The sequence below is a fragment of the Podarcis tiliguerta genome (assembly GCF_965153285.1).
Source record: "Podarcis tiliguerta genome assembly, chromosome: 14".
Lineage (NCBI taxonomy): Eukaryota > Metazoa > Chordata > Lepidosauria > Squamata > Lacertidae > Podarcis > Podarcis tiliguerta.
In genome coordinates this window covers 29540817-29568762 of record NC_139547.1, presented here as the reverse complement: position 1 = coordinate 29568762, position 27946 = coordinate 29540817, and the positions used below count along the sequence as shown (strand labels likewise).

At 51.6% G+C, this 27946-nt stretch overlaps 1 protein-coding gene across 2 annotated transcripts; it reads left to right on the top strand.

Annotated features, from left to right (window-relative positions):
• Nucleotides 1-70: 70 nt before the first annotated feature.
• Nucleotides 71-24577, top strand: COG7 (component of oligomeric golgi complex 7). 2 transcript variants are annotated; one of them, XM_083412687.1, is made up of 18 exons: nt 71-251; nt 1309-1520; nt 4071-4219; nt 5313-5429; nt 6153-6321; nt 7583-7665; nt 9388-9510; nt 12354-12552; nt 13887-14014; nt 15218-15372; nt 16168-16284; nt 17524-17589; nt 17820-18003; nt 19859-19996; nt 20221-20304; nt 21475-21589; nt 23557-23700; nt 24186-24577. In XM_083412687.1, the coding sequence occupies exons 2-18, from the start codon at nt 1355-1357 to the stop codon at nt 24350-24352; spliced, it is 2304 nt and encodes a 767-aa protein (XP_083268813.1). In that variant the 5' UTR covers nt 71-251; nt 1309-1354; the 3' UTR covers nt 24353-24577. The 2 variants fall into 2 exon arrangements, with proteins under 2 accessions (XP_083268813.1, XP_083268814.1); XM_083412688.1 differs by having other exon boundaries at nt 242-456.
• Nucleotides 24578-27946: the final 3369 nt, after the last annotated feature.

The window sequence follows — 27946 nt, the reverse complement described above, 5'->3', positions numbered from 1 at the left end:
CCCTCGAGGCGTCTCCGCCCCGGCGTCAGACAAGCTGCGCGCAGCGTGTAGGCGGAGTCTTTCTCAGCGGAGCCACGACGGCAGGAGCGGAGCCAATCCACGGGATGGAAGGGTGGGCCCGGCGTGAAGCCGGCGGGGGCGGAGCTTCAGCCAACCCAGGCCCGTTGTCAAGATGGCGGCCCACTGGGCTGAAGAGTGACGGAGATAGACGGGGCTGTGCGCGTGCGCGCAGGTGGGCTCCGGGCGGGCAGGTGAGACAGCGGATCCGCCATGGACAGGGGCAGTCTATCCCTCAGGGCCAAGCCCTAGAGGCAGAGAACTGGGGCGGGCGAGGGGGGGGAAAGGAAATTTGTTCTGAACGCCTCTTATTTCCTGATGAGGAAGTCGGGGTGAGGGGCACATAGGGGCGCGGGGTGGGGCAGTAGCAGCACCCTCTTTTCTTTATCTCCTTCAGGAGTAAGTTACGTCTTTTCTCCCTTCACTGTCACTGACATCCACCCCTTTCTCTCTGTATAGATAAGTGTGGATTAGGAAATATTCTCTCTGTATAAATGTAATACTGTATTTAAGGACGGCAGTGGCATGGTCTTGCCCTCTCCTCCTCATCTCACATCTTTATCTCATTGCATTTCTATCCTACCTTTTTCTCCAAGGAGCTCAAGGTGGTCTACCTCTGCCCCCACAACAATCCTGTGAGGTAGGCTAGGCTCAGAGGCAGTGACTAGCCCAAGATCACCCAGTGAGCTTTGTGGCCGAGGGGGGATGCAAACCCTGGTTTCCCAGGTCCTAGTCTAAGTCTCTAACCACTATGGCATACATCTGTATTTCATTTGTATCCCGACCCTTCCTCCCAAGAAGTTTGACAGCAGCATACATGTTTTTCTTCCCCCTTTTCTGCTCACAACAACCCTGTGAGCCAGGTTTGGCTGAGAGGTGGCCGTTAGCTTGAGGTCATCCAGTGAGCTTCACAGCCCAACTAGTTATAGTCCAACACTCTAACCACTGCACCAAGCTCTCCCTCTGTCTCCCTGTGTCCTTCCTGTCCACTCTGACTGCTAGCTGACAGAGAGGCTGAATTGATGACCTATTCACACCTGTGACCTGTGAAAGTCAGCCAACCTCCTAGTGTACCCTGACTGGCAGCATCTCCTCTCCAGAGCTTCTGGCAGGAGACTTTTCTCAGCGCTTCCTGGAGATGCCACCAGTGGGGATTGAAACTGGGAACCTCTGCATGTTGGGCAGGTGCTCTGCCACTGAGCTGCTGCAACCCTGTCCTTGTTCACATCTGTCCATCTTGTATCCTTCCAGGGACTGCTGATTCGCTCCCACGCAAGGGGAGAGCGTGGAAGACGGCATGGATTTCTCCAAGTTCCTGGCTGATGATTTTGAGGTGAAGGCCTGGGTGAACGGGGTCTTCCGAGCAGTCCAACAGGAGGCCCCGGGCAAGCTGGATGCCCACGCAAACACAGTGGTGATGAAATTGCAGCTCTTTATCCAAGAGGTCAACAATGCCGTGGAAGGTAATGGCAACTTAAGGAGGTGCAACTTAGGGTTTCAGGGCAGGAACTTAGTAGCTAAACTTAGTAGCTAAACGTTAGTTTCTGCAAGCCAGCTGTGAAGTCCAATCTCACCTTGACAGCACAGTAATATTGTATGAATTTGTCAGCATGGATATCGACTGATTAAATTATGCAACAGACTTTACATAAAAGGTAAAGGTACCCCTGCCCGTACGGGCCAGTCTTGACAGACTCTAGGGTTGTGCGCCCATCTCACTCAAGAGGCCGGGGGCCAGCGCTGTCCGAAGACACTTCCAGGTCACGTGGCCAGCGTGACATCGCTGCTCTGGCGAGCCAGAGCCGCACACGGAAACGCCGTTTACCTTCCCGCTAGTAAGCGGTCCCTATTTATCTACTTGCACCCGGGAGTGCTTTTGAACTGCTAGGTTGGCAGGCGCTGGGACCGAACAACGGGAGCGCACCCCGCCGCGGGGATTCGAACCGCCGACCTTTCGATCGGCAAGCCCTAGGCGCTGAGGCTTTTACCCACAGCGCCACCCGCGACTTTACATAGGTTGACTTAAAAGGAAACCTTTAATCTGAAATTTGTTCTATAGCTGTTGACAAGTTTTTCACCTTTTCAAAATGTAAAGACTGTCCCATCCTAGTGCAATTGTTTAACTTGTTTAAACAAGTTGGTTAAAATAATAAAACACATTGCCATTTCTGGTGCAGCCACAGAATGTGGAAGCTGGTCAGTGAGATGCTTATTTTAAGAAAATTTATTGCAAAAGAATGCAGGGAAAATGGCTAGTTTCTTTAGCAGTTCTGTGGTACCTTAATAAAGAGTAATTTTTTTGGTGACACAAGTTTTCATAGGATGGAGTCTGCTTCTCAGATATGTTTCCCCCCCAACTTGGATCACTAGATGTCTCTGTCTTTGGGATTTGGAAATCTACATTAGGGTTTTCTTCATGAAAGGACCAAATTTTTGGCATGTAAACTCCTCTTTGGTGATTTATGTCCTCTAAAATACATGATCTAATCAAACTATTACTAACAGATACTACTTTGCTTTTGTGAGAAAACGCAAAATTCATGTTAGAGTTTTAACACTTCTGTGGGAATAAAACAATGGCTTAAATGTCCCTATTTAAAATGGGGGGGGGGGGAGGGGGTAGATGGGAGAAAGATCTGCTGTATTCTAACTATAGACCCCCCCACCTAGCTTACAATTGTTCCCAACCACACACTGCTGCTTAGCCTGAAATCCTATAAGTAAGCTCCACTGAACTCAGAGCTTGCTTTTGATTAAATGTGCATGAGTTCAACTTGCAAAACACGTTGAGCATTTCTTCCACAAAGGATTTGCTGAAATGCAGCCTTTAGCTTTAATTTGAAATAACAAACTATCTTGCAAAGATGTTTTACCATTTAAATTGCTGGTCAGAAGTAGAAAGCTTATCAAAGGAAAGGAGAGAGGCGTTCCATCTTCCTTTTTTTATCCTTTTACATGTTCTTTTATTTCTATTTCCCTGATTCCATAATTAACTTGGCAAGTGGATTTACTGGAGCCTGGTTTTGTGACCGTTGACCCCTATTGCAATACTCAAAGGTAGCAATTTTTCAGTTTGCTGTGTGTTTTTAGATGAGGTGGAAAGCGGATGAAAAAAGGAGAGAAAAAAGCTGAGGGATTCTTTGAAGCTTCACACTGAGGCCACTCACACTGCAGAAGAGGAAAGCAGCTTGGCTGACTTTAAAGTTTAACAATGCAAAGTCTTTTTGTTGGAGAGTAGAATGAGCTGAGTCTTTGAGAAGTTTTTACAGTGACATCCTGCATAGCAGCCACAGAAGAAGCAGATGTTGTGACTCGCAAATAATGAGCCAGCCAACCCATCCTGGTGCCTTCTAGCTTTTGGAGGCTAAAGTTCTCATCGGCCCAGTCCAGCACAGCTGTTCACCTATCAGCCCCCCAGCATCACACAGCTGTGCTAACTAATGGGAGTTACAGTGCAAAACAGCTTGAGAACTGTAGGTTAGGGAAGACTGGTCTGCAATGTGACATAGTGTGCTTCTTTAAGTGACTTGGTGAGAGTGCAGAAGCCTTCTCAGCCAATGGCTGAGCTTCTGTGATGCCATGGAAAGACACAGTGTGCTCTAACTGGTTGTGTTGAAGATGCTGACTATAACAGCAGTGGGTGAGAGAAGTGTGGCATGCCAGTTTAGCTGGAAGAGACATGTTATTCCAGAAAGCCGATGAACAGGTCAGAAGTGAGCCTGCAAGGTGGTTCTGGATGCTCAGAAATGGGGGATCTGAGAAGTCAGAATGCCTCAGAATTTAAAGTTGCTGTTCATATCCTTGTATTTCTAGCCTTCAGTGCTGTGTTGAATTGCAGTGTCCCCACCCCTGCTTCCCCCACTTGGTGATTCCTCTTCTCTCCCCCACACCCCGTCCTCTGGGGATATAATTCCTCTTTTTTTGCCCTGCTTCTAGACTCTCAATAAGGAATCTCTTCTCCTTTTTCACACCAAGCCACTGAATCATTGACGGTTGCCTTTCCCTTTCTGCAGAGACAAGTCACCAGGCGCTCCAGAGCATGCCCAGAGTTCTCCGGGAGATGGAGGCCTTGAAGCAGGAGGCAACCTTCCTGAAGGAGCAAATGGTCCTGGTGAGGGAAGATATTAAGAAGCTGGAGCAGGATACAGCCCAGTCGATGCAGGTACTTGATCCTCTGGCATGGCCAGGCGGGCTGTCCTTTTCCTGGAGTAGCTGCAGGCTGGCTGCAAGAGGTGCAAGCATGGAAGGGGTCAGCCCGGCGTGGGGAACTGGCAGTCCTCCGGCTATTGTTGCTCTTCGACTCCCATCATCAGCCCTGACCATCAGCTAAGCTGGCTGGGGCTGGTGGGAGCTGGAGTCGAAGAACATCAGGAGGGCCACGGATGTTTCCCCACGCTTGCCTGAAGCCACAGGGCAGGCCAGTTCAACTCATGAACTTGCACCTCTGCTCTGCTCATGGCAGTTGCTTGTTCTGGCTGCCATGTTGGTACGTACAGTACAGTATTGCAAAGCACTGAAAAGATAAGAAGAGCAGAGGAGCCTCTCTGAAGGGGGGCCATCTAGTCCAGCATTCTGTCCTTGCAGTGGCCAACCAGATGTCCCAAAGGGAAGCAACTCACAAGCATGACATAAATGCAACAGCATTCTCCCTGCGTGCTGTTTGCAGCAGCTGACATTCAGAAGCATTTACTGTCTCCAACAGTGGAGGTAAAATCAAAGCCATTGTGGCTAGTAGCCGTTGATAGCCTTTTGCTCTCAGTGAATTTGCTAACCCCTTTTAAAAGCCCTCAAGCTGCCTCGGGTTCAGTGGCAGCCATGCCTCTGAGGAGCAGACATTGGGAGACAACAATAGGAGAGGGCTCTTTGCCTCTAGTGTCCTGCTTGAGGGCTTCTTAAGGATGTCTGGTTGTCTCACTCTGGGGAACAGGATGCTGACCTATACAGGTTGCTTCCCACCCCCTCGTCTTTCCCGGTGGGGCTCTCCTTATATTCTTTAATGGTAGATGGAACACCCCACCCCCCAAATCCCAGAGTTGTGCTTTGTTATGCAGCCAAATTTCTACGTTTCTAGTTGGATATGTTTTTAACATTAATTAGTTATTTAGAAACAGCCCAAGAGAAATGTGTAACTCACAGGGAGTGTCTTTATCATTAAAATGAAAAACACAAAAACCAACTGACACTTGCAAAATTAGGATGCGACACAAGGCAGGTTTCTCTGTCATCTTTTGTGGCTCTTTCTGCCTCTTTTCCAGGTTTTGATCAAACTGGATCATGTGAAATCCAGGATGCAGCTGGCCGCCGACTCTCTTCAGGAGGCAGACAAGTGGAGCACCCTCAGTGCTGACATCGAGGAGACGTTTAAAACACAGGTATGTGTATATTCTCACATGACTGCAAAGTGCATCTCACCTCTAGATGTCAGCCTTTGCCAACCTCTTGCAGTACAGATGTTTTGGACTACAGCTCCCCTCAGCCCCAGATGCAGCTGGATCAGGCCAATGGCCCATCTAGTCCAGCATCCTTTTCTTACAGTGGCCAGCCAGATGCCTGTGCAAAACCAGCAAGCAGGATTTGAGCTCCTGTCCTGTGGCTTCCAGCAACTGGTATCGCGGCCTCAGACTAGAGCCAAAGAAGAGCCATTGGGGTTGATAGTCTTCAACCAGGCACTGGTCAGCTAGAGAGCAAGAGAGATCTTTGAGTTGCTGCCTGGGGAACAGTTTGGTTTTTTTAAGCCATTGAAGGAGACTGCTGGGCGTTTGTCTGGGTTGCCTCTGCAGCCTGTGCACTTTTTCTGCTTCTCTGCTACTGACTTGTGTAAGATGCTGACATGGCAGAAGAATCTCATGGTTTGTTGAGTTTGGAACTCTGCTCCAATTCTGTTTCTGCTGCTGGCTGGTTATCCTCTTTGGCTTCTTCTCAGGCTGGAACTGTGCAAGGTTATTTCTTTTTAAATGGACAAGATCTATTTTGGGGGTTCCACCTCCCCCCTGCCCTGAGCAAAGTGTGCCTTGCAGATGTGGGTGGGATGTGCAAAACATGTGCTCGCTGGGCAATTTTGATGACCAAGTGGTGGTGTTCTTTTCTGGGTCCAGGATGTGTCTGTGATTTCAGCCAAGCTGACCAGCATGCAAAGCAGCCTGGCAGTCCTGGTGGACACACCGGACTATTCGGAAAAGTGTGTGCATCTGGAAGCACTCAAAAACCGGCTGGAGGCCCTGGCCAGCCCCCAGATCGTGGCTGCCTTCAACGCTCAGTCTGTTGGTGAGTCTGTGGCCTTTGGTCCTATTATTCATTTATAGACCCCCTTTCCTCCTCCAAGGAGCTCAAGGTGGTGTACATGGCTCTCCCCGTCCTCATGTAATCCTTACAACAACCCTGTGAAGTAGGATAGGCTGAGAGGCAATGATCAGCCCAAGATCACCCAGTGAAATTCATGGCTGAGTGGGGATTCGAACCCTGGTCTCCCAGGTCCTAGTCTGATACTAGGAGAGTGGTCCAACTAGGTCTTCTTCCCAAAGCCTAGTTATTTCTTTCCCCAGCTTTGGGAAGGAGGTGGAAGGGCTCCAGGACCCAGCCAGAGCCTTGTGCCTCCTTCTGAAAATCCAGCACCATGCTTAGCTGGCTTTGGGAAGGCAATGGGAGGGCTGGGTTGGAGGTGTCAGATTTTGACCTTGCTCCCCCATCCCATGCGACAAGGCAGTGTGGGGCCCCGGGGGTTCTGTGTCAAAGTAATCTTGGAGCCCACTTGATATGAAAAGATGGACCACCCTGCACTGCTGTGCCACATGCCATGCTGTCCTCTGGCCAAGGAGTATGGCTGGAGTAGAGATGCTCCTTGTGCCACAAAGCTGCCCCAGGAATTGTGTAGCAGGTGGCTTGTTAGTGGGTCGTGACGGATGTTCAGGTTTGATCTTTTAAATTGTTTCTTTCCTGGGAGAAATCCTTTAGACTCAAGTTCTTGTTTTAAACGGCTAATTTTCCCTGAGTATCCTAGATGGGGGCAGGCTATAAATGAAAGAACTGTAGTAATCCATTGTGGATCCTTGGCAAACTCTCCAATCGCAACTGGATCACTTGGAGCTCTTTTAGGGAGCCACCAGGAGGGGGCACCCTTGTACTGAACATGAGGCTTTTGCCTGGCCCTGTGAGAGAAAGGTTGAGCTTCTTTCCCTCCTGATCCAGCACACTGTCCACTTACCTGTCCACTTGCCCACCCCCAATATACAAACCCACATATGTGTGGGAGGGAGGGGAGTGGGGCTGGGTTGTCTACGGACAGCATTTGTGAAGCGAGGATCTGCTCTAATTTGCACCTGCAAGTTTTGGGGGGACTTTAGGAAATGAAAAGAGTTGCTGCTGCTGCTGCTGCTGCCAACAACTTGGACTTTAAAAGAGGATTAGGCAAAGGATTCTGTGCTTCCCGCTTGATCTGAGCTCTGCCTGAGCAAGAGGCTGACCTCTCTCTCTCTCCCCACCTGCCACCCAAAACTGGCTTGACCGACGCTCTTTTGCCTTTTATTAGATCAGGCTCGCCTTTTCGTCAAAGTCTTCACTGAAATCGACCGGATGCCGCAGCTGCTGGCTTACTACTACAAGTGCCACAAGGTACTCCCTTCCTCCCACTGAAACACACAAGTTGCTGTGGATCGAACCCCCACTGCCTTCCTCTGGGTGGAATGAGGAAGGTTGGCTCTTCCTTTGCTCTTGCAGACCTGAGCACTGCCTGCCCTGTTGCTTGGCCAGCCTTGGGGACATGGCAGATCACAAAATGGGGTGGTGATGGTGGTGGCAGGGGGTGTTTCTCCTGTACCATCGGCACCCAGGTCCATGTGGGTTGCTGACGGTTGTATCCAGCTAAGATCAGCTCAGACACCCTGAAGTTAACGCACCCTAATTTTTGTGGGTCTACTCTGACTAATGTCTTGTACAGCGTCATGGCACCTCTTGCTGATTCACATGGCATCCACCCACAAGTCCTGTTGGATTGGACCCCCATAGGTCAGCTCTGCTGGTTCTCTGCTCTGCTACTGCCCATGACACACAAAATCCTGTTTCCTTGTGGTAAGGGAAAATCAGGATGGTGCCAGTCCCCTGTGGCAATCCTGGCTTGCCCAAATTCCTGTTGCCTCTTTGCGCCTCTTTTTCCCAGGTGCTCTTTCCTGCCCTTCCGTTTTTAGTGCTAAAACTGCACAAGCAACAGTGTGGAGAAACACCAGGGGGCAGGCAAGGGTGGCACTCATTTGCCCTCCTCTCCCCCTCCCCCCCTCTGCCCCCCCCCGCTTGTGTGCCTTCCAAGAGCCTTTCCTGCCCCTTCCTTTGTGATGCCAGATTCCCATCACCCACTGGGTGAGAGTTATGCAACTCTCTTGGCAGTGGGAAGGCGTACATTCTGGGTGGCAGGGTGGCAAATAATCCTCTTTCTGGGCTGCCCTTCCCTGGGACACAGCCAGTTCAGCAGCCTGGCTGGGGCTGGACTGAGTAGTGTTGGTTTCATCCCTGGTTCCCAGTAACATACCAGTTTTAATTAAATGGACAAGGGAGCCAGGGCCTCTTCTTACATCGTTTTGTGCTTGGATATGTGTGATTTGCCCAGAGTGGCAGCTGGCTCCAGGAATGCTTCTTGGTCTCCAAGCTTTTGAGGGGCCATGTGCACAATGCTAGTCTCAAGCTTCTTTATTTGAATGGTGGTTCCTGCAGCAGTTGCTGTTTTATTGGATTTCCACTTAAGCATCCTCAGGCTGGTGTGTGGCCCTGTCCCATTCGGTCCACACAACAACCCTGTTAAGCAGCTTAGACCCAAGGCCACCCTGTAAATTGAGCCGAGGCTTGAATTCTGATCCATGTCTGGCATCCTGCTGCCCACAGCTCATCAGATGGAAGGATGAGCTTTGTTTACTTTGTGTTTATTACATTTCCATCCAGCCTTTCGTCCAAGGAGCTCAAGGGGGCATGCATACTTCTCCTCTTCCCCATTGAATCCCCACACCAACCCTGTGAGGTAGGTCAGGCTGAGAAGCAGTGACCAAATCAAGATCACTCAGTGAGCTTCATGGCTGGGTGGGGATTCAAACCCTGGTCTCCCAGTCCTGACACTCTTAACCATAACGTCTGTTTTGCTCAAAGGCAATCTTGAAGTCAGTCCGCTGCTCTTGGGGTGCAGGTTATAGAATCATGAAAAGCTGCTCTCTTGTTCTTCATGTCATTCTGGAAGAACAGAACCCAGTTATTGACTCCATATGGTGCCATTTACTACACATCACCAAGCAGAGGCGCCATAGAAGCAGTCTCTTGTGCAAATGTGACCCTGACGTGTGTCCTCATCCTCAGGTGCAGCTGGTGGCCGTGTGGCAGGATCTGTGCCAGTCTCCCCTCCCCTTGGACCGGCAGCTGACGGAGCTCTATGATGGGTTGCTGGGGACGTGGCACTCTCAGCTGCAGTGGGCCACGCAGGTATGGCCATGGGGCTGGCTGGCTGAGAAGGGGCTGGGCCAGGCAGGGAGGTGGGAGAGTTGGCCACAAACCAGGCTGGCAGGGGTTGGGGGTAGGTCTGGTCCTGGAGCGCAGCTGTTTCTGAAGCTGCTCTATCTCCTCCATCTCTTTGAAATGCAGCCGAGTCGCTCAGCTGAGCAGTTGCAAAATGCGCACTTCGTTTATGGCCTGGCATATCCCCTCCAGGGTTTTCCCAACCAGCTCGTGTAGCTTGGCTGGATTTTAGTTCGAAGGAAAGTTCCCTTGCAATTTTTTTAGCATTTTCATCTTGATAACGAAGGAGGCCTTGAATACAAATAGGCTGTTGCAGCCATCGGTTTCGAGCCCGGTTCTACAAAAAGATTCCGCTGGTGTTTTTCCTGTGTTTCTGTAATTGCATTGGGCAGGTCTGGGATTTTGGCTTGTGAAGTGGATGCTGGCATCCTGGTGGCATCCTCTGTGTGTATGTTCGCTCAGATATATATTTTTAAAATGCAGGTTTCTGACGCTCGTGGCTGCGGAGCCTTGCAATGCTAAAAGGAGTCTCTGAGGAAGGTTGCTCAGTAGGGGATTCTGACTGGCGTTTCGCCACAGCTCCTCATCCTTCTCTATGACAAACAGGACCAGATGAATTACACAGTGTGGGCAGTTCTGCATATGTCAAAAATTGAGTGGGGGCAGGAGAGGCGGCACTAATTTATTTATGGTATTTATATCCCTTCTTTTTCTCCCAAGGAGCTCAAAGTGGTGTACATAGATCTCCCTCACCCCATTTTATCCTCACAACAACCCTGTGAGGTAGGTTAGGCTGAGAGGCAGCGACTGGCCCAAGTTTGCCCAGTGAGCTTCATGGCCAAGTGGTGGGATTTGAACCCTGGTCTCCTAGGTCCCAGTCCGACACTCTAACCACTGCACCACACTGGCTCTCATTTGTATTTAAGTGCTGCTAGCACTTAATTGTAGCTGTCAGCTTCCCTGGAAGCTTAAGCTGGCTGAGAAGCAGAGTATAAATTAGGGACAATAGGAGACTGCAGTGACCTCGTCATGCTTCAGATTGTTCCTCTGGAGCCCCCGTACCTCCATATTTCTCACAGGTTGCACACATTGGTTTGCATGTGATGCTTTGTTTAAACCATAGTTTGTTGAACAAACCATGAGCTCTGTCCCACTTTGATTGGTGGGACTGGCCCTGTTACAGATGCCACATCATACCTGTTCCTCATTTGTAAGAACTCAATCTTTTAGTATGGCTGCACCTACAACTGTGGAACGCCTTGCCTAGTGACATCAGGCAGGAGCTTTCACTGCAATATTTTTGGTGCCTGCTAAAAACATTCTTGTTTAGATGAGTCTATTTGGGTGTTTTAGAACGTTCATCTGCTTTTAATCTACTGTTATTTTCCCTTTTTATCTTAATTGACAATTTAATCGTTTTATCCTTTTCGTAAACCACTTTGAGATTATTATTATTTTTTTAACAATCGCCCGGCATATACATTTTACAAAATAAATACATAAATGGCTGAATGAATAAATGCAGGACTAGATATGGGCCATTGGCCTGATCCAGCCACCGGGCTATTCTTATCTCTGGGGAGAATAAATGCCCGTACTGTGGGAGGCTTGTGCCTGTAGCAACAAGGCAGGTGCAGTCCCTGAAGGGAACCGTTTGCAGCAGCAGCAGCACCTGTAGCATAATACCAAAGGTCCTTGCGATATCTTGGAGGCTCAACTAGTTTATTGTGGCTGGAGTTTCAGAAGGCTGCTGCCAACTTCATCAGATTAGGCCACTGGAGCTGACCTATCACCCATGAAGGAGAAAGCTGATGTATATCTCTTGTATGTTGGAGGCCTCTTTATAGCAAGGAGCCCAGAGGGAGTTCTCAACCCACCCCACCCCTCTCCGGGTTGTGATAATCATGGGCTGTGTCAGCACCATACATCTGAAGCACAATATGAAACAGCTTCCCCAAAGAACTCTGGGAGCTGTAGTTTGGTAAGGCATCTGAGAGTTGTTAGGAGGCCCCTTTCCCCCTCCTGGAGCTACAGTTCCCAGTGTGGTTAATGGTCGACCCCTCTTCCCAGGGAACTCTGGGAATTGTAGCTCTGGGAGAGAAAAAGAGAAAAACTAGTGTGTGTGTGTGTGTGTGTGTGTGAGTGAGAGTGAGTGAGAGAGCGAGCGAGAAGATGCTGCTATGGATCCCAAGTCACTTCTGAACTGGCCAGATGTGCAAATATGTAGGATAATATTTCATCCTTTTGGCTGTGGAAAGTGTTGTCAAGCCTGTTGTGCTTGTGTGCTCCACGTGGAGTGCAGGAATCTACAAAATGATTGTCCAGAGAGAGGCTGTTGGTTGGGGAACTGCATGTGTGTCACAACTGCCATCAGCACCCTCCCATCTTTTTAACAGCGCCTGGTGAGTCTGCCAGCCTTTGAGACCAGCTCTGGTTCGGCATGTCTTTGTAGCTGACGGACCCTCCAGGGTGGGTTTCCTTTTCTAGCTTTTTGAAACAGGCAAGTTTTCACCCACATGGGTCAGCCTGAGGGATGCCTCCAGCCACAGGGGGTGTCATTCAAGGCCCCTGCTTTGCAGGTTCAGGTGGCAGGTGCCAGGTTCAACCCCCAATGGCATCTCCTGGTAGAGCTCTGAAAGAGAGGCCCCTGCCTGAAATCCTGGCGTGCTGCTGCTGCCAGTCTGTGCAGACAACACTGAGCTCAATGGACCACTGGTCTGACTGTCTTAAGGAAGCTTCCAGTGTTTTTACAGACAGGTCCACCGACTGCAGCCTCTGATCTCATCCCCCGCCTCCCCTTCCTCCTGCAGGTTTTCAAGAACCCCCACCAAGTCGTGGTTGTCTTGCTGATCCAGGTGCTCAGCGCCCTGGTTCCCTCCATCCCTGTCTGCCTCAGCACTGCCATGGAGCGCACTGGCCCTGAAAGCAGGCTGAGCCGCCTCCTGGGGCTGTACGATGCCACGGTCTACTTTGCTCGCGGCCTGGAGGTCGCCATGTCGCCCGTCTTGAGTAAGTGCCCTCTTGAGCCATGCCTGCTTGCGTGTTGTCCCAATCCATCCCTGAGCAAGTCCTCTAAGTACATTGCTTTTTTCCCTCTCCCTTTTTATTTTGTTGTTTAAAATTTTTGATATTAAAGGAAGAATTCAAATTATAAAGAAGTAAAGTGATACAGAGTGGGAAAGTGGAAAGTTTTTCTTTCTTTCTTATAACATCTTTGTTCTCGTCCCCCCTTCCTTTTTTCCTTTCTGTGCACGGGATATATTTATATATATTCTTACCGGAATGCAATTTGTTAGCATTGCATTGATGCCATTTATCGGTTACATAACATTTGTACCAAACTTTGTTTAACTAACTTGAGCGGTGTTGACACAGTTCTTAAAGTGTTTGCTGAAGCCGAACCGTTCTGATACTACCTTGAGTAAATACATCTTCGCACTTGTTGCTTTCGACAAACTCTCGTAGCATCCCAGCACCCTCCTGGAACAGGCGGCTGCTTTGTTCCCACCCAGCCGCATGGGGGGCGGGGAGGCAGCCTTTGAACCTCCTCTTGAGCTGCCGGCCTGGGTTCACTTGCTCTTGGGTCTGGGGTGGGGAACCTCCTTCAGCCCAAGGTACTCAGTCTGTCCTGGGCAATCTTCCGGGAGCCACATGCCGCAGTGGGCAGGCCAGGCCTTTCTCCCTCTCAGCATCTGCATCATCCCAGCTCTGGCTGGCAGCAGCAGCAGCCTGTCCTGGTGTCTGTGAGGAACTCACTGAAGACTTCTAGTCAAGGAAGGCTAAAAACACAGCGCCAAGAGCATGTGGATGCCTTTTATTTCCCTCTCACCCCAGGGGACCCTTCCCAAGCTGGGTGTTCAGTTTGTTTGATTTGCAGCATTTTAGGGCCTCACAAGGCAGCTGACATCGCCATCATAAAATAAAATGTGTGCCATGAACAATGCAGTTTTCTTCTGTGCCAGGACAGTGTCCTTCTGCCTGTTCTGCTTCCGTAGGCCTTTTCAGGAGAGGGAAAAATTGGGGTACACTGGGCTGTGCCAGGAAGGTGCCAAAGCACCCTAACCTACCCCTCCCCAGCACAAAGGAGTTGATGAAAACTGCGGGGAAGAGTGGGGAGCCTCAGCAAGACATGCAGTGGGAGCCAGTGTAGGACCCAGAAAGAGCTGGGGGATGGAGGGAGGGGGCCTCTTCTGGGGTCTAACGGGGGGAGGGGGCAGGGAGTGCGTGAAAATGCCTATAGTGGATTAAAGGGTGGGGTTTTTTAGGACCTGTCCTGGGACTTTTGTGGTGGGAGGAAAAGCATTGGGGACAAGTGCTGTGATGCTCTTTCCTTGAGCTTTTAGGGGAATGCAACTTGGTGAAGGTGACAGAGCTGGTGGAAGCTGTCTATGGTCCCTACAAGCTCTTCCAGTTGCAGTATGGAGCCCTGGAGGAAGAGAACCTCCTCATCCAGTTGAGCGCTGTCCCCTTGGTAAGGGAGCCCTGCCTGCCTGCCTGCCTGCCTGCTGACCCTGAGGGACCCTCCAGGAGCATTGAGCTCCCAGCCCCAGCAACCAGCATGGCCAGGGGGCAGGGATGATGGCTGGCGGTCCAGCACCTTGTGGAGGGCACCACATTGGCTGACCCTCCTGTCTGTGAGGGGTGTGTGTGTGTGTGTCCCACTTTTCTAACAACAACAAAAAGTGCAGTGCCAAGAGTCATTGAAACGGATGGGTGGGAGTTGCAGCCCACGATGCCAGGAGGGGAAGGGTGGTTTGACCAGCTGAATGCACAAATGCCCCCCTCATAAGGGAAGTGCCATCTAAAGCCCACCCTGCGATGTACAAAGTGAACGGTGGAAGATTCAGGATGGAAAAAGTGTCCTTCTTCATGCAGTGCATAGTTAAACTATGGACTCTTTCCTACAAGAGCCACCGACTTGGATGGCTCTGAAAGAGGATTAGAAATTCACAGAGGACGAGAAGACTATCGATGGCTCCTAGCCACGATGGCTGTGCTCTGCCACCGCAGTTGGAGGTGGCAGTGCTTCTGAATACCAATTGCTGGAAGCCACAGGAGGAGAGAGGGCTCTTGTACTCAAGTTCTGCTTTCTGGTTTCCATAGGCATCTGGTTGGCCATTCTGAGAACAGGATGCTGGACCAAATGAGCCATAGGTCTGATCCTGCAGGTTCTTCTTAGGTTCTGAAGCAGGAGGGCCTCTGAGCCCCCTCATTACTCCAGTCCAGGAAGGCTTTTGAAGAAGCTCACCCACCTTTCCTGTAGGCCTGGGCTTCTGAGTCACCCCTTGCACTGAGGGCTGAAGCCTCTGGCTGTTTTTGCTCCCTGAACTTTTCCTTAGGGGGTATTTGCACCGATGAGGTGCTCTGCTGCCTTTGGAGGGTGTTTATCTTGTGAAAACACCTGCCAGGCTACTTAGGTCCAGTCCTACCTATCCTGCCAGGTGAGTGATGGCAGAGATGAACCTTTTCCCCTCCAGCTCTTTTTAAATGCTGAGGGCTTGCTTTTTCATTTTTGCTGGATGGGTTGAGGAATGATGGAGGCTTCTGGGTCTGGCTGGAAACATTTGCTTTGATTTTCTGTCTCTTTAGTACCAGGTGGGATGATGTTCTCTCTTGAGGAGGGTGTACCTCCCTCTCTTTCTCTTGGTATGACTTATGTCCTGTGGTTGTGCAGGAGCACGGCGAGGTCATCGACTGCGTGCAGGAGCTCAGCCACTCCGTGAACAAGCTCTTCAGGTTGGCCTTGGAGGCTGTGGACAATTGCCTCAAGCTGACGGACGGCTTAGGGGTAGGGGGCCTCCTCAAGGCCCTGCGAGCCCTTTTCAGCAAGTGAGTCCCAAGGAGCTGGATAGCAAGACAGCTGTTTTCCTTCCTTCCTTCCTTCCTTCCTTCCTTCCTTCCTTCCTTCCTTCCTTTGATGGACATTTGAAGCTTTCCCTGCCATTGGCAAAGGCAGCTGGATTTTGTCATTCTCTGGAAGTGTGTGCCAGTCCACCCATGCATCCCCAAATGTGGTTGTGAGCAAAGGATTCAGATTCCCAAGAACCACAGGGTTGCTGGGGGTTTGATTGTTCAAATCCCCTCCCAACATAGTTCCTGGCTGCTTCCTGTGACAAGGAGAATAACAGACGCCTCCTAAACAGTGGGTTGTATTCCAGCACTGCTCATGCTTAAGAGTAGACCCATTGAACTTGATAGACGTGACTAACTGAGCTCCAGGCAGGGCAGAACTTAGCTGGATGCAATCCAATGTGTCTGTGTTATTCTGCTCACAATGGGCAATATATGAAAGCCACAGAGTTTTGCTTTTTGGAGGGATGGGAGAGTTTTAGCACAGAGAAGATGCAAGCCTGGTTATTTGGGTTGGGGGATGTAGCTTCTTGCTGCAATGACCACCCTTCTTTCCCTCTCTTGTGATGGCTGCCCTGCCTGGAGGGTTGGTGCTCAGCTCTCACCCTGTGTGGTGGTGATGTAGATTTCTTAGTTGTCTTCTCAAAGCAACCTATATGCAAGTATTAAAAACACATGAAGAATTAGAAACGTACCAGTAATGTGACCCTGCCATCAAAGATCATAAACTGGCATGGTATTCAGTGCATCATGAACTTCTGGGTCTTTCTGCAGATACACCTCTGACTTCAGCAACGCCCTCCAGTCAATCAGGAAGAAGTGCCAGTTGGAGGACATCCCTTCTGATTCACTCTTCCTAGAAGACTGGACCGCATTCCAGAACGCAATCCGGTGAGAGTGGTGTAGCAGTTCATGAAGGGTGCTGGGAATTGTAGCTCTGGTATGGGTAAACTACAGTTCCCAGGATTCTAGCAGGGCGGGGGGAGAACATATTTTAAATGTATGGTATACCTGTAGCCGTGGTTTCACGCAAGCTGGGAGCAGATTTAAACATAACGCTGAGCCCCCTCTCCTCTGCAGTACCAACCCACTAACCTCAGCTCCCCCCTAATAACCTGAATGGTTCAGACCACCCCAGCACACGCCACATGGAGAGAGCCAGGTGCATTGCAAAAGGCATTTGTGCAGTGGTGGAGGAAGGGGGGTGCGGGCAGCCCCGGGTGTCATCACTGAGGGGGCGGGGTGGCAAAATGACAAAAAAAGAGTTTTAAAAAATAATAAAAATAATAAATTGGGCTCACGAAACTTTTTAGTTCAGTCAACAACGTAACGAAATGCTGCTGGCACTGGGTGCCACCCTGCAGGGGCCGGCACTTACCTCAGGGCCTGCAGTATGCCCAAGCCATGCGTATGCCCAAGCCTGGGCGCCTGCAGGCTCCGCGCTGCCTGAAATGGCAGCATGGGGCTTGTGCCTGCCCACTGCCTCTCCCTCGGCCCCCTGGGGAGGCAGCAAAGAGGTTCCATGCAGCGCGCCTCGCCCCCAGCTGCAGGACGCACAGGCTGCACCAGGCACCAAAGCGGCTAGCTACACTGCTGCATTTGTGGAGCTGAAGGCTACAGGTTGCTCAAGGTTGTGTGCCAAGGCAGATGTTGCTGAGGAAAGGGAAAGTCGTTCTAAGCTCCGTAACTGGACAGAACTTAATAAAAAATCCATCCACTGATTCTTGGGGGCAACTCCCCCCCCCAACTCATACCCCAACAAGCTGCTTCTAGTTGTGTGTAGACAAATGACAGCTACCAAATTGAAATGGCTTTTAAAAGGTTAGTGGGAGGTACAGATATAAACAGCTGCTGTTGACCACAATGGCTAGGTTCTCCCTCTGCTCTCGGATACAGCTTGAGAAGAAAACAGTGTGCCCACTCTTTTGGCCACTTTGAGAACAGGATACAGATGGGCCATGCAGGGTCTTCTGATGTTTGCATGATGGGAATTGCCTGGCCCACCTGGCCCAGCATCCTATTCTCACATTGGCCAGCCAGATGCTCTGATGATGTCTGCTCTCTCCTGTCATTGGGCCTGGTGGCGGCTTACGAATGCTGTGATGTCACAGGTGCTTTTCTCTCCCCCAGGATCATTGCCACCTGTGGGGAGCTCCTGCGCCAGTGTGGAGACTTTGAGCAGCAGCTGGCAAACAGGTGATGTCTTCTGTGCAAAGTTTGGGTGGGCCTCAGGGGGGAGCAGGGGTGCCAGTCGCCTTGTGACAGCTGTCGGTTGTCTGTCGTGCAACAGATTCTGTGCAGGATGTAAGATCTGGAGGTCTGGGTGGACTTTGACCTGTTGGGGGTGGTGGTGTTTGGCTTGGGGAGGGGGAAGGATCTTTCCCCATGGAGGCGCTTCAGCTCCATTTCCCTCCTGCCGTTTGCAGGATCCTATCTGCCGCAGGGAAGTACCTCTCGGACACCTACAGCCCCTGCAGCCTGAGCGGTCTCCAAGACCCCAGCACAGAGAAGCAGAGCCCCCTCAAGAACCCCTGGCAGGAGCACAACTACCTGCAGCAAGAGAGCCCTGCTGAGTATGCTGCCCTGCTGGAGACCCTCTACACGCTCAAGGTGGGGCTTCTGGCTGGCTACTGGCAGAGCTCTGTACTTAGGGGGCAGACTGGGCTCCTCCTGGGTCTGAGCTGTCCCCCGCACTTGGGTGGATGGGGAGATGCAGAGAGAGAACGTGCCGTCTGGATCCAGGGAGTGCGCACACACCATACATTGAAAGTGCATTTGAAGCACATCCCCTCCCAAAGAATCCTGGGAACTGTAGCTTTTCAGAGCGCTTTTTTAGGGAACCGTACTTCTGTGAGTTAAACTGTGGAACTCACTGCCACAGGAGGCCGTGATGGCAGTGACCCAGGTGGCTTTAAAAGAGGATTGGACACATTAATGGAGGAGAGGGCTATCGATTGCTACTAGCCAGGATGGCTATGCCCTGCCTCCACAGTTGGAGGCAGCAATGCTTCTGAATACCAGTTGCTGAAGGTCACAGGAGGAGTGTGTGTGCGCTCTTGTGTTTGGGTGCTGCTTGCAGGCTTCCCACAGGCATCTGGCTGGCCGCTATGAGAACAGGAGGCTGGGCTAGCCGGGTCATTGATCTGACCTAGTAGGGCTCTTCTTATGTAAGGAGCAAGCTACAGCTCCCAAGGGTTCTGTTTTTGGAAGGGGAGGATGTGCTTTAAATACATGGTGCACCTGCAGCCCTGAACCCTCGAGGCTTCCTTTCCTGCCGGTGCTTTCCCAGGCTGCCCTTGGTCTCTGCCTATTCCCAACTTGTCCCAGGGGAGGGGGACGCAAGCAGCTCTGGTTACAGCTCCTTCCCTGCAGCAGCCTGTTTGCTTTTCTGGGGGCCTCTTTGCGGTGCTCCTGCCCCCTTGCTTATTTTCTCACGGGGGTTTGGGATCTCTTGCCGCTCAGGGCACGCCCCTGCTGAGGTCACTCGCCCCGCCACGTGCCTGCTGGGTGTCGAGAGCCCCGTGTGCCGGCTCTGCTTTCCGGGACTGCCGTGCCCTGGCTGGCCCCGGTTGACCTCTCTTTTGCTGTTCTGTTGTTTCTTTGGAAAGGGCAGGGCACTCTTCCCGCGGGACATGGAGAGAAGCCAGGATGGTTGCATGAACTGATGACGGGTGGTGGTGAGGGAGGGAGCATCAGGTGGCCCCCAAAAGGGCCCTTCTCAGTGCAGCTGCAAAACTGGCTGCCTGAAGTCACACAGTGTGGGGTCTTTTGTGGGGTCTTTTGAGCAAGTCACATCTGGCCAAGCATCTCCTGCTTGGCTCCCAGCAGCTCTCCATGGTGTCAGGAAGGAGGCCCTGTGATGGGACAGAGTGAGGCAGCCGCCTCAAGTGGCAGATGTAGAGGTCTGGTGAGCGTCCAGGCGCCATGCCACCTTCCCAGTACCACCCATGCTAGCCAGCTGCCCTCAACTCAGGTGCAGTGGAAGACACAATCCTTTCTCTCCTATTGGAGTCCAATTTAACTGTCAGTCCAATTGGCTTCTGTATGTGCCTTGGTGGAGGGCGCCATCTTGTCCTTTGCCCAAACAAGCCCCCTTCACCCCTCCCCCGCAAGCCTGAGAACTAAGAGTCCTTCTGAAGAGACTTCATTGTACGATGGCTCTGTAGGCAAAGCAGATGCTCAGTGTTGGCTCAAGGAAGGACCACTGTAGCTCAGTGGCTAAATGACTTGCCTTCCTTGTAGAAGGACCCTGGTCAATGGCATCTCCAGGTAGGGGTTTTTTGGGGGGGCGGGGCGGGGAGGTGACTTTCCTGAAACCCCAGAGAGCTGCTGTGTTGTCAGTACTGAGCTAGATGTGGTCCCTGGTCCTCAGGGTGCACGAGACTCACAAAACAAATTGGTGGCATTGGTAGGGCTGAGTCTGTACTGTGTCCTCCGGCCTTGACTCCCTGACTCCCCACCCTAGGAGAAAGGGACCAGCCACAACTTGCTGTCAGCCTCGCGCTCAGCCCTCATGCGCCTCAACCAGCAGGCCCACCAGCTGGCCTTTGACTCCGTCTTCCTTCGCATCAAGCAGCAGCTCTTGTTGGTTTCCAAGATGGAGGTGAGCGGCACCTTGTGAGGGAAACTCCAATGGGTGCCTCTAGGTTTAGGGTGGGTGGGGATTCCTGTGATGAGGAGGGGGTGGGGCAATCTTTCCAAGAATGTTGCAGCATCTCGGGGAGAACCTCCCTGCTCAATGGGCTCCCCCTCCAGCCATCATGCCTGTGCCGCTCTTGGTGCCTGCGTGACTTAAGCTGCCTTTTTCTCTCCTTTGCTGCCCGCCAGAGCTGGAGCACCAGTGGCACTGGGGAGATGCTGACAGATGAGTTGCCCAACTTCAGCCTCACGCCCCTGGAATACATCAGCAACGTAAGATCATTTTTGTGTGTGTGCATGGGAGATAGACAGACAGGCAGGAAACCACAAGACCTGCCCTAATGCTGGTTGTGTCACCTCAGAAAGAATACTGTAGAGTTGGAGAAGGCTCAGGGAAAGCACAACCAAAATGATAAAGGGGATGGGGCCATTCCCCCATGAAGAAAGATTGCAGCTTCTGGGGCATTTAGTTTGGAGAAAAGGCAGGTAAGAGGCAATGGGGTGGAAGTTTATAAAACCATGTATGGCATAGAAAAAAGCTTTTCTCTCTCCTCACACTAGAGATCTATGGATATCTAGTGAAGGTTGGAAGATTCAGGACAGAGAAAAGAAAGTCCTTTTCACACAGCACATAGCTGAACTATGGAACTCCCTCCCACAGGAGGCAGTGATGGCCACCAACTTTAAAAGAGGATTAGACAAATTCATGCGGGAGGAGAAGGCTATTGATGGCTGCCAGACACAATGGCTGTGTTCTTTCTCCACAGCCAGAGGCAGCAGTGCTTCTGAAAACCATTTCCTGGAAGCCACAGAAGCAGAGAGAGTGCTCTTGTGCTTGAATCCTGCATGTGGGTTTTCCACAAGCAACTGTTTGGCCCAGGAGGCTAGACTACATGGGCCATTGGCCTGACCCAGCAGCTCATCTTCCGTTCTTACTACATTTAGCATCAGAGGCAAGATGTCTCTGAGTAACCCATTGCTGGGAGTTGCGGGCATGCAGAGTGATGCTGTTGCTCTTGAGCCCTGCTTGTAGGCTTCTTCCTCTTGGGGTGTCTGGTTGACCACTGTGGGAGCAGGAGGCTGGACTGGATGCCCCCCCCCCCGGCCTGATTCAGAAATACTTTAAAAAACCCCAACTACAGCTGTTATTAAATATGTATCGTGCTTTATAGTTGCACCTGAAATGTGCAGATAATTACTTAGTCTTCGGTCCTTAGACTTGCATTTTGCAGGTGTTTCTAATTTTTATGTGTACTTTACAGATATTATGGTATCCATGGATATTATGGATATTATGGTATGATATTATGGTATGTATGTACCCTGTGTTGTTTGTTATGCTGCTTTGTTGTAAACCAGCCTTTCCTTTTTGACAAAGAGAGGTATGTAAACTTCTTAAATAAATGACTGTGTGACGATGGAGCGCCCTCTGTTCCTTCCTAGATTGGCCAGTACATCATGTCTCTGCCTCTCCACCTGGAACCGTTTGTGACCCAGGAAGACTCAGCTCTGGAGCTGGCATTGCATGCTGGGAAGCTGCCCTTTCCTCCAGAGCAAGGTGGGGAAAGGCGAAGTTTTGAAAGGGAGCAGCTCTCAGGATTTCCCACAGCTGCCTGTGCTGCTCTTTCCTTTGCTTCAATGGTCCAGGATTACCTCTCCACGAATCCTGTTGTCGACTGGGTTGCTCCCGAGGCAGGCCAGGCAGGGATAGATTCATAGAACTGCATTCTTGGAAGGGAACCCAAAGGCCATCCAGGCCAGCCCTCTGCAAGACAGGAATTGCAGCTCAAGAATCCCTGACAGGTGGCCACCCAACCTCTGTTAAAAAACCCCCAACAAAGGAGATCCTGCCACTTTCTGAGGTCATCCGTTCCTTTGTTACAAGTTCTTCTTAACATTTAGTAGGAATATCCTTCTTTGCCATTTGAAGCCGTCACAGAAAACAAGCTGGCTCCCATCTTCCCTGCAGATATTCCCTTCGGATATTTGAAGGTGGCTGTCCCATCACCTCTCAGTTCTCCTCTTCTCCAGGCTTATTCTAGTATGGAGCTGGACAGCTGGGCCTGGAGCTGGGCCATCCTACATCACTCCCTCACCCTGGCCAGGATCAGGATTTGCCTTCCTTTGGGAGATATCCTTGCCTCAAGGGTCCCCTCTTCACCCCTCACTTCTTCTTGAGCATTGGGTGCTGGGATGATGAGAAGGGAGTGGGGCACCCACCGCACGGCTCAGCCCAGGAGTCTCTGCCGGGGAAACATTAGCAGAGCATGACTAATCTTGCCTTTGTTACCCATGGGCTGGGAAGGGGGGAGTGTTGGCCGTGGCCCAGGTCACCATGTTCTAATTCCCTCTTGGCGCTCAGCCCCTTGTACAAAGGCAGCTGTCTGTGTGTCTCAGGGCATGCAGTCGCCGTGGACCAGATCTGTCTGGGAGGACTGTGGTCTGGCTTATAGGTGTGAAGGGTTGGAAGCCGTCCCTGAGATGTTCCCTGAAGCCAAATGGGCTGCTGCTGCCCCAGGATCTTCCCTTTTGGGGAAGGCTGTAGTAACTCAGCGGCAGAATGTCAGATTTGCATGCAAAACCGCCCAGGTCCCAGGGAATGCCCTCTGCCAGATACCCCGGCAAGCCATTGCTGCCAATCAGTGTTGACAATACTGAGCTAGATGGGCAAATTTTGTGACTCAGTGTAAGGCAGTCTGCCCTGGCACTAGACTTCTGGGTATAATTTAGGCTGCTGTTTGGATTCCAAAATCCTGTCCAGGTCCTTCTGGATGCCAAACATTGCCTTTATGGACTCTGTAACTTGTTCTTAGTGATTTGTCTCCCTCCCTGCCGCTGGAGGTCTTCTCCAGAGCCATAATCTGCTAGCCCTTTGGAAAGGGCGAGAGATGAAAGAACGGTTGGGCAAAAGTTAAAAACCTTCAGGTTGCTTGCGCTTTGGGGGTTTTCCCTGCAAAAGAGCAGTGGTGTGCGGATTGAAAGCTGGCAGCCTGCTCAGCGGTGCCCCAGCAGGCCAGAAGTGGATGTCTCTCTTCCTCTTCCTTACATTGCCTTCAGCTGAGCAAATGCTGGAGCTGAGGAACCATCATGCTGTTGGTCTTTCTAGATCAGGCCATCTGCATGAGCAGCAGTTATCCAGGGTTTCCTTCAGAGAGGGGACATTCTCAGCCCCACTTGGAGATGCCATTGGGGTTGGGGCCTGGGACTTTCTTTGTGCAAAGCATGGGTGCTCTTCCCCTGAGCTATGACCCCTTCCCCTCACAGGACCAGCTGGGGCCCTACTGCAAATCTTCCTAGGCAGGATAGTGCAGGGGCTCCGGAACTGGTGCTGGGGACAGCTGGTGTTCTCCTTAGAGACTAGGGCTGCCACTCTCCTTCAGGCCATAGAACAGTTCACTCACCATGAACACCTCCCTTGTTCTCTTAAAATGGCAATGGCGCCCACTTGAGAGGTGCCGGAACTCAGTTCTGGTGACTTCCAATTGACATGCTTCTCTCTCTCTCCCGCCACCCTGTCGCCCCCAGGTGATGACCTCCCCGAGTTGGACAACATGGCCGACTACTGGCTGGGCTCCCTTGCCAGAGCCACGATGCAGACATACTGTGAGGTCATTCTCCAGATCCCCGAGCTCACCCCACACTCCACCAAGCAGCTGGCCACGGATATCGGTAAGGGCGGTTGCCTCTCTTCGCAGAAGGGAGCTGGTGTTTTCTCTCTGGCTAGGATCCAGGAGGTTGTCCTCGCAACCTCTATTTCATTATTTACATCCCATCCTATTCTTCCAAGGTGGGATACATGGTTCTCTTAGGTCAGGCTGAGAGACACTGACTGGCCCAAAGTCACCCAGTCAGTTTCATAGCTGAGCAGGGATTTGAACCCTGGCCTTCCAGTTCCTAGCCCAACACTCTAACCACTATACAACACTGCCTGTCAGTGAAGATCCCCTGGGAATCTCCACCAGGACAAGGATTTTGGCCACCACCTTGTTGGGACTCACCCCTTCCTCTGGGTGCAGCTGTCAGCTGCTTTGGACAAATCAGGGCTTTGAATCAGGCCGAGGTCTGGTCCTGACTGATCTGATATGACTGTCAGGGTTGAGGAGGGGGCTGCCTGGCCTCTTTCTTTTCCCTCTGACCGGCATTTGGCCTTGCAGATTACCTGGCCAACGTGATGGATGCTTTGGGCCTCCAGCCTTCCAAGGCTCTGCAGAACATGGTGGCTCTCCTGAAGACCAAGCCTGAGGACTACAAGCAGATGGCCAAAAGCTTTCCCCGTCGCTTGGCCACCAGCATCGCAGCCATGAGGGGCCTGGACTACTAAACTCCTTGATTGCTCCTAGCACAAAGTTCAGAATCCTAGACTGGCACTTGGATGCGGAAACATCCAAGGTGCGTGGAGACTCAGAACTCCTTGCAGCAGGACGGATGGACTCCTTCCCAGGTGGAGGAACGCTGTCGAATCACAGAAGAGATGCGGGCACTTGCGAGGGAGAGTTGCGAGGGAAAGGGTTTATCTGTAAGTCGCTCAATAAATTTCTTAAAAGAGGCAGCTGTTCCCCAAGGAAGCTTCTTCGGAGATTGGGGAGACCTTGGGCATATACAGACAGTGCTGTCACCTGTATTTGGGGTGGAGGCACCCATCACCATGCTGATCAGATATGGGAGAATGGTTGCTGAAATCAGACCAAGTGGGTGGGAGGGTGAAGGGGCAAGGCTCCTCAACCAGCACCCAGCTGCTGTTCTGATTGCAACTTCAGACCACTCCCAGCTTATGCAGGGGTTACGTTCTGGCACCCTGGAAAATCACGTAAGTGGGGAACAGCCTCTAAACACCCTTTAAATGCCCAGTCTGCCCCCTCTAATCCCTTCAAGCAGTGCCTGCTCCATAATCGCATTTCTTAGTGGGCATGGCTGGGGCACTGCTCCTGCCTTGTGCTGCAGAAGGGACAGGCCTGCTAATCTGCGCCGTCTCTGGCATGATGGGGCATGATACCTGCCAGGCATCAAGCACCTCTTGTTCAAGGGTGTCCTCATGCAGCAGGTAGAGGCTCCTCCTGAAGGGACCTGTCTGTGCTGCGCCTGCTAGGCCAGGGAACCAGTTCTGTGGGTTGCTGTAATGAGATTAACGCTGCCTGACTTGTGAGAGGCCCAGGCTCCTTTCTTGGAATTTGGATGTGATGCTCTTGTTCCTTCCTGGGAAAATCCAGTCACCAGTTCTAAAAAGCCCTAATTTGTTCTTGCCTCAACTGAACATAGGGCAGCCAGGATGGCGGAGAACAGCAGGAGAGTCTGGCTTCAGCTAGATCGGGTAAAAAAGAGGGCCTGTCATAGACCTGTTTTCTGCCAGATGCCCCAAAGGGAAGAAGCCACCAAGCTGGACCTGAGCGCAACAGGGACTCACTGTCGTATCCCCATTGAAGTCTCGTTGCTGAGCAAGCAAGGGCTAGGAGTCTATGAGGAACACTTGCCTGAGAGCAGAATTCACATATGAATTAAGACAGTTCAAAGGTCAGGGAATCTAGACGATCACAGAGCCAAGGGTCAAGATGGAGAGCAGGAAGTAGCAAGGTAGGGCCAGGAACCCGAGGCATTGTTTCCGGCACCTGACTGCTGCTGAGAGCTCTGTTTAAGAAGCCCAGAGCCAGCTGGTTCTCATTGATGCCTTCTGCTCTGTGACGTTGAAGGCTGATCAGGTGCAGGTGGAGTCACTTTGCCTTCACCCCCTTCAGGCTGCTGTTCAGCAGGTGAAGCTGACTCCTGGCCAATGACACTCTCTCCACCTGGGCTCTCCAGCCACTGGTATTCAGAGGCAATGATTCCTGCGACCCACAAAGCAATATGAAGGCATCACGACTAGTAGGTGTTCCGATAGCCCTCAACGCCATGAATTTGTTTCATTCCCATGTAAAGCCACCCAACTCAATGGCCATCCTTGTCTATGGCCGAAAGCTACCAGTTACAATGGCTTGATACTCCCTTCCCCATGAGAGGCAGCAGATTGAGAGAAGGCTTTTGCTTTCATCTCTTGCTTTGGGACTTCTGGTTGGGGCATCTGGCTGATCACTGCAAGAAGCAGGTGCTTCACCAATGGGAGCTTTTTGCCTGATCTAATGGAAATCCTTAATGAGGGCTAAATGACCTTCCAACCAGCAAAACCTCTGAACTCACAAGGACAGGCAAGAAGAGAAAGCAACACAGTTTCTTTTCTTGACTTTTCTAGGAGCCGGACAGGCTTTTGCATTTCACACATAATTCTTTAGCCGCCAGAGCTCTTGTCCAATTCAAAACTTGCATCTGCTTGTAATTGGTGCAGCCTAGTGAAGCTTGCACCTAAAATGTTCCTTCTCCTCCAAGTCTGGGGTTAACAAACTCTTGCCTGGTCAGGTGGGTTATGCAAGCAGGTGAGCTGATGGGGCTTGCCTGTTTCAAGGGCCCTCTTTCTGGCTCTGTAACAAAAAAATAAAAACCTGGCAGCGTAGGGGGTGAGGGGTGTTCTTCTCCAGGCTCGGCACAGCATGAGTGGAGCAGGTAGGAGAGCAACGTGAGGCTTGGACTGCACCCTCTCCTCCCCCCAGCCCACCTTGCAGCAGGTGTCAGTTCTGTGCACATGGCGTTTGGGTGCTGTTTTCTGCAACTTGCCAAAACAGGCTGGGAAACGGGGAGGAGCCTGGCTTAGGAGAGCAGACGATTGTGAGGCTTAGTCCTTGCTTGCCTGGCACAGCATCCTCTCTTGAGGGCAGCCTTGCCATGTGCTCTGGCGACCAGGTGGGATGGGCTGGCTGTGGACATTCCTCCTCCTGGGCTGGTCCGTCAGGCTGTCCCCTTTCTGACGGACAGCCTGAGCCAGGCAGTGGCCTGCACAGACCGGATCCAGCTGTCTGGAGCAGGCGGCCTCTCCTAGTTCCTGGGATCACTTTGCCCTCGCCGCCATCCTGCCCATTTTTATGGGCTTGTTCGTGGCTCAGCTCTTGATTCACCAGAGGCGGGGGAGAGACTTGCAACAGCAGTGCTGGGGGGTTGGGAAGAGCCAGCCTCTGGGAGGCTGCAGCAAGGCTCCTCCTGCACAAGGCAACTCTAGGCCTGCTGCAAAGGGCAGGTCCGTCTCTGCAGCTTGGGGGCTCTTTTTTGTCCTCCGGTATGGTCAGTGGGGGTGGGAGATAGGAGCTGGAGCCTTGGCTGGTTGCTTGGTTGAAGGAAGATCTCTCTCCCCCAACACCTGAGGCTATCACCTTCCCATCATCTCTGCACAGCCCAGTCCCAGATATTTTGTTGCCCAAAAGCAGCTCTTCCTTCCCTTCCCTTCCCAGTTTAGGTGACTGTTGGGGCCTGGAATCTGTCTAATGCAAGGTGTCAATAGCCATGGCAGCAGAGGCAGGCGCTGTCCGTGGTAGGCAGAGGGCTGTGGAGCCTTTCAGGCATTTGGCCTGATCCTTTGAACCCCTCCTACCACTTCCTCCTCCTCCATCTCCCAGGTAAGTTTAGGGGAGTGCAGTTCAGGAAAGCAGGAGTCAGGTGGCCAGAGAGCAGTATCTTTATATCCCCACCAGGTGGCTATTTACTCCCCTTTTGCCCCCTTGTATTGCTGAGCTCCCTTTAGGAGGCGATCAGCCCAGGGGAGCATTGCTTGATGTGATGCTCGTCTACCTTTTCTAGCTCTGTGGTTCTCCCCTTGTCCCAGCTCTTCTGCTAATTGCACAGTTGCACAGACCTTCATCCAGTTTATACATTTTATACTAAACATGTGCATGTGTGTCAGTGTGTATGGCTGGCACAGGACGTAAGCCCTTGATTATCATGCCACCTTCCTCGCTGGAGGCTGGTGCATCACAGAGGCTCCCACATGCAGGAGAGGGTCTGCCAAGAGGAAGAGGCCACCTGGTTGCCAACCAAAACGGGGCTCATTCTGTCAGGGAGA

Coding starts and splice junctions, on each gene's coding strand:
- COG7 (XM_083412687.1), top strand. CDS start 1,355: ATGGATTTCTCCAAGTTCCTGGCTGATGATTTTGAGGTGAAGGCCTGG. Junction 18,004..19,858: donor AGACCCTCTACACGCTCAAG/GTGGGGCTTCTG, acceptor TCCCCACCCTAG/GAGAAAGGGACCAGCCACAA. Junction 19,997..20,220: donor TGTTGGTTTCCAAGATGGAG/GTGAGCGGCACC, acceptor GCTGCCCGCCAG/AGCTGGAGCACCAGTGGCAC.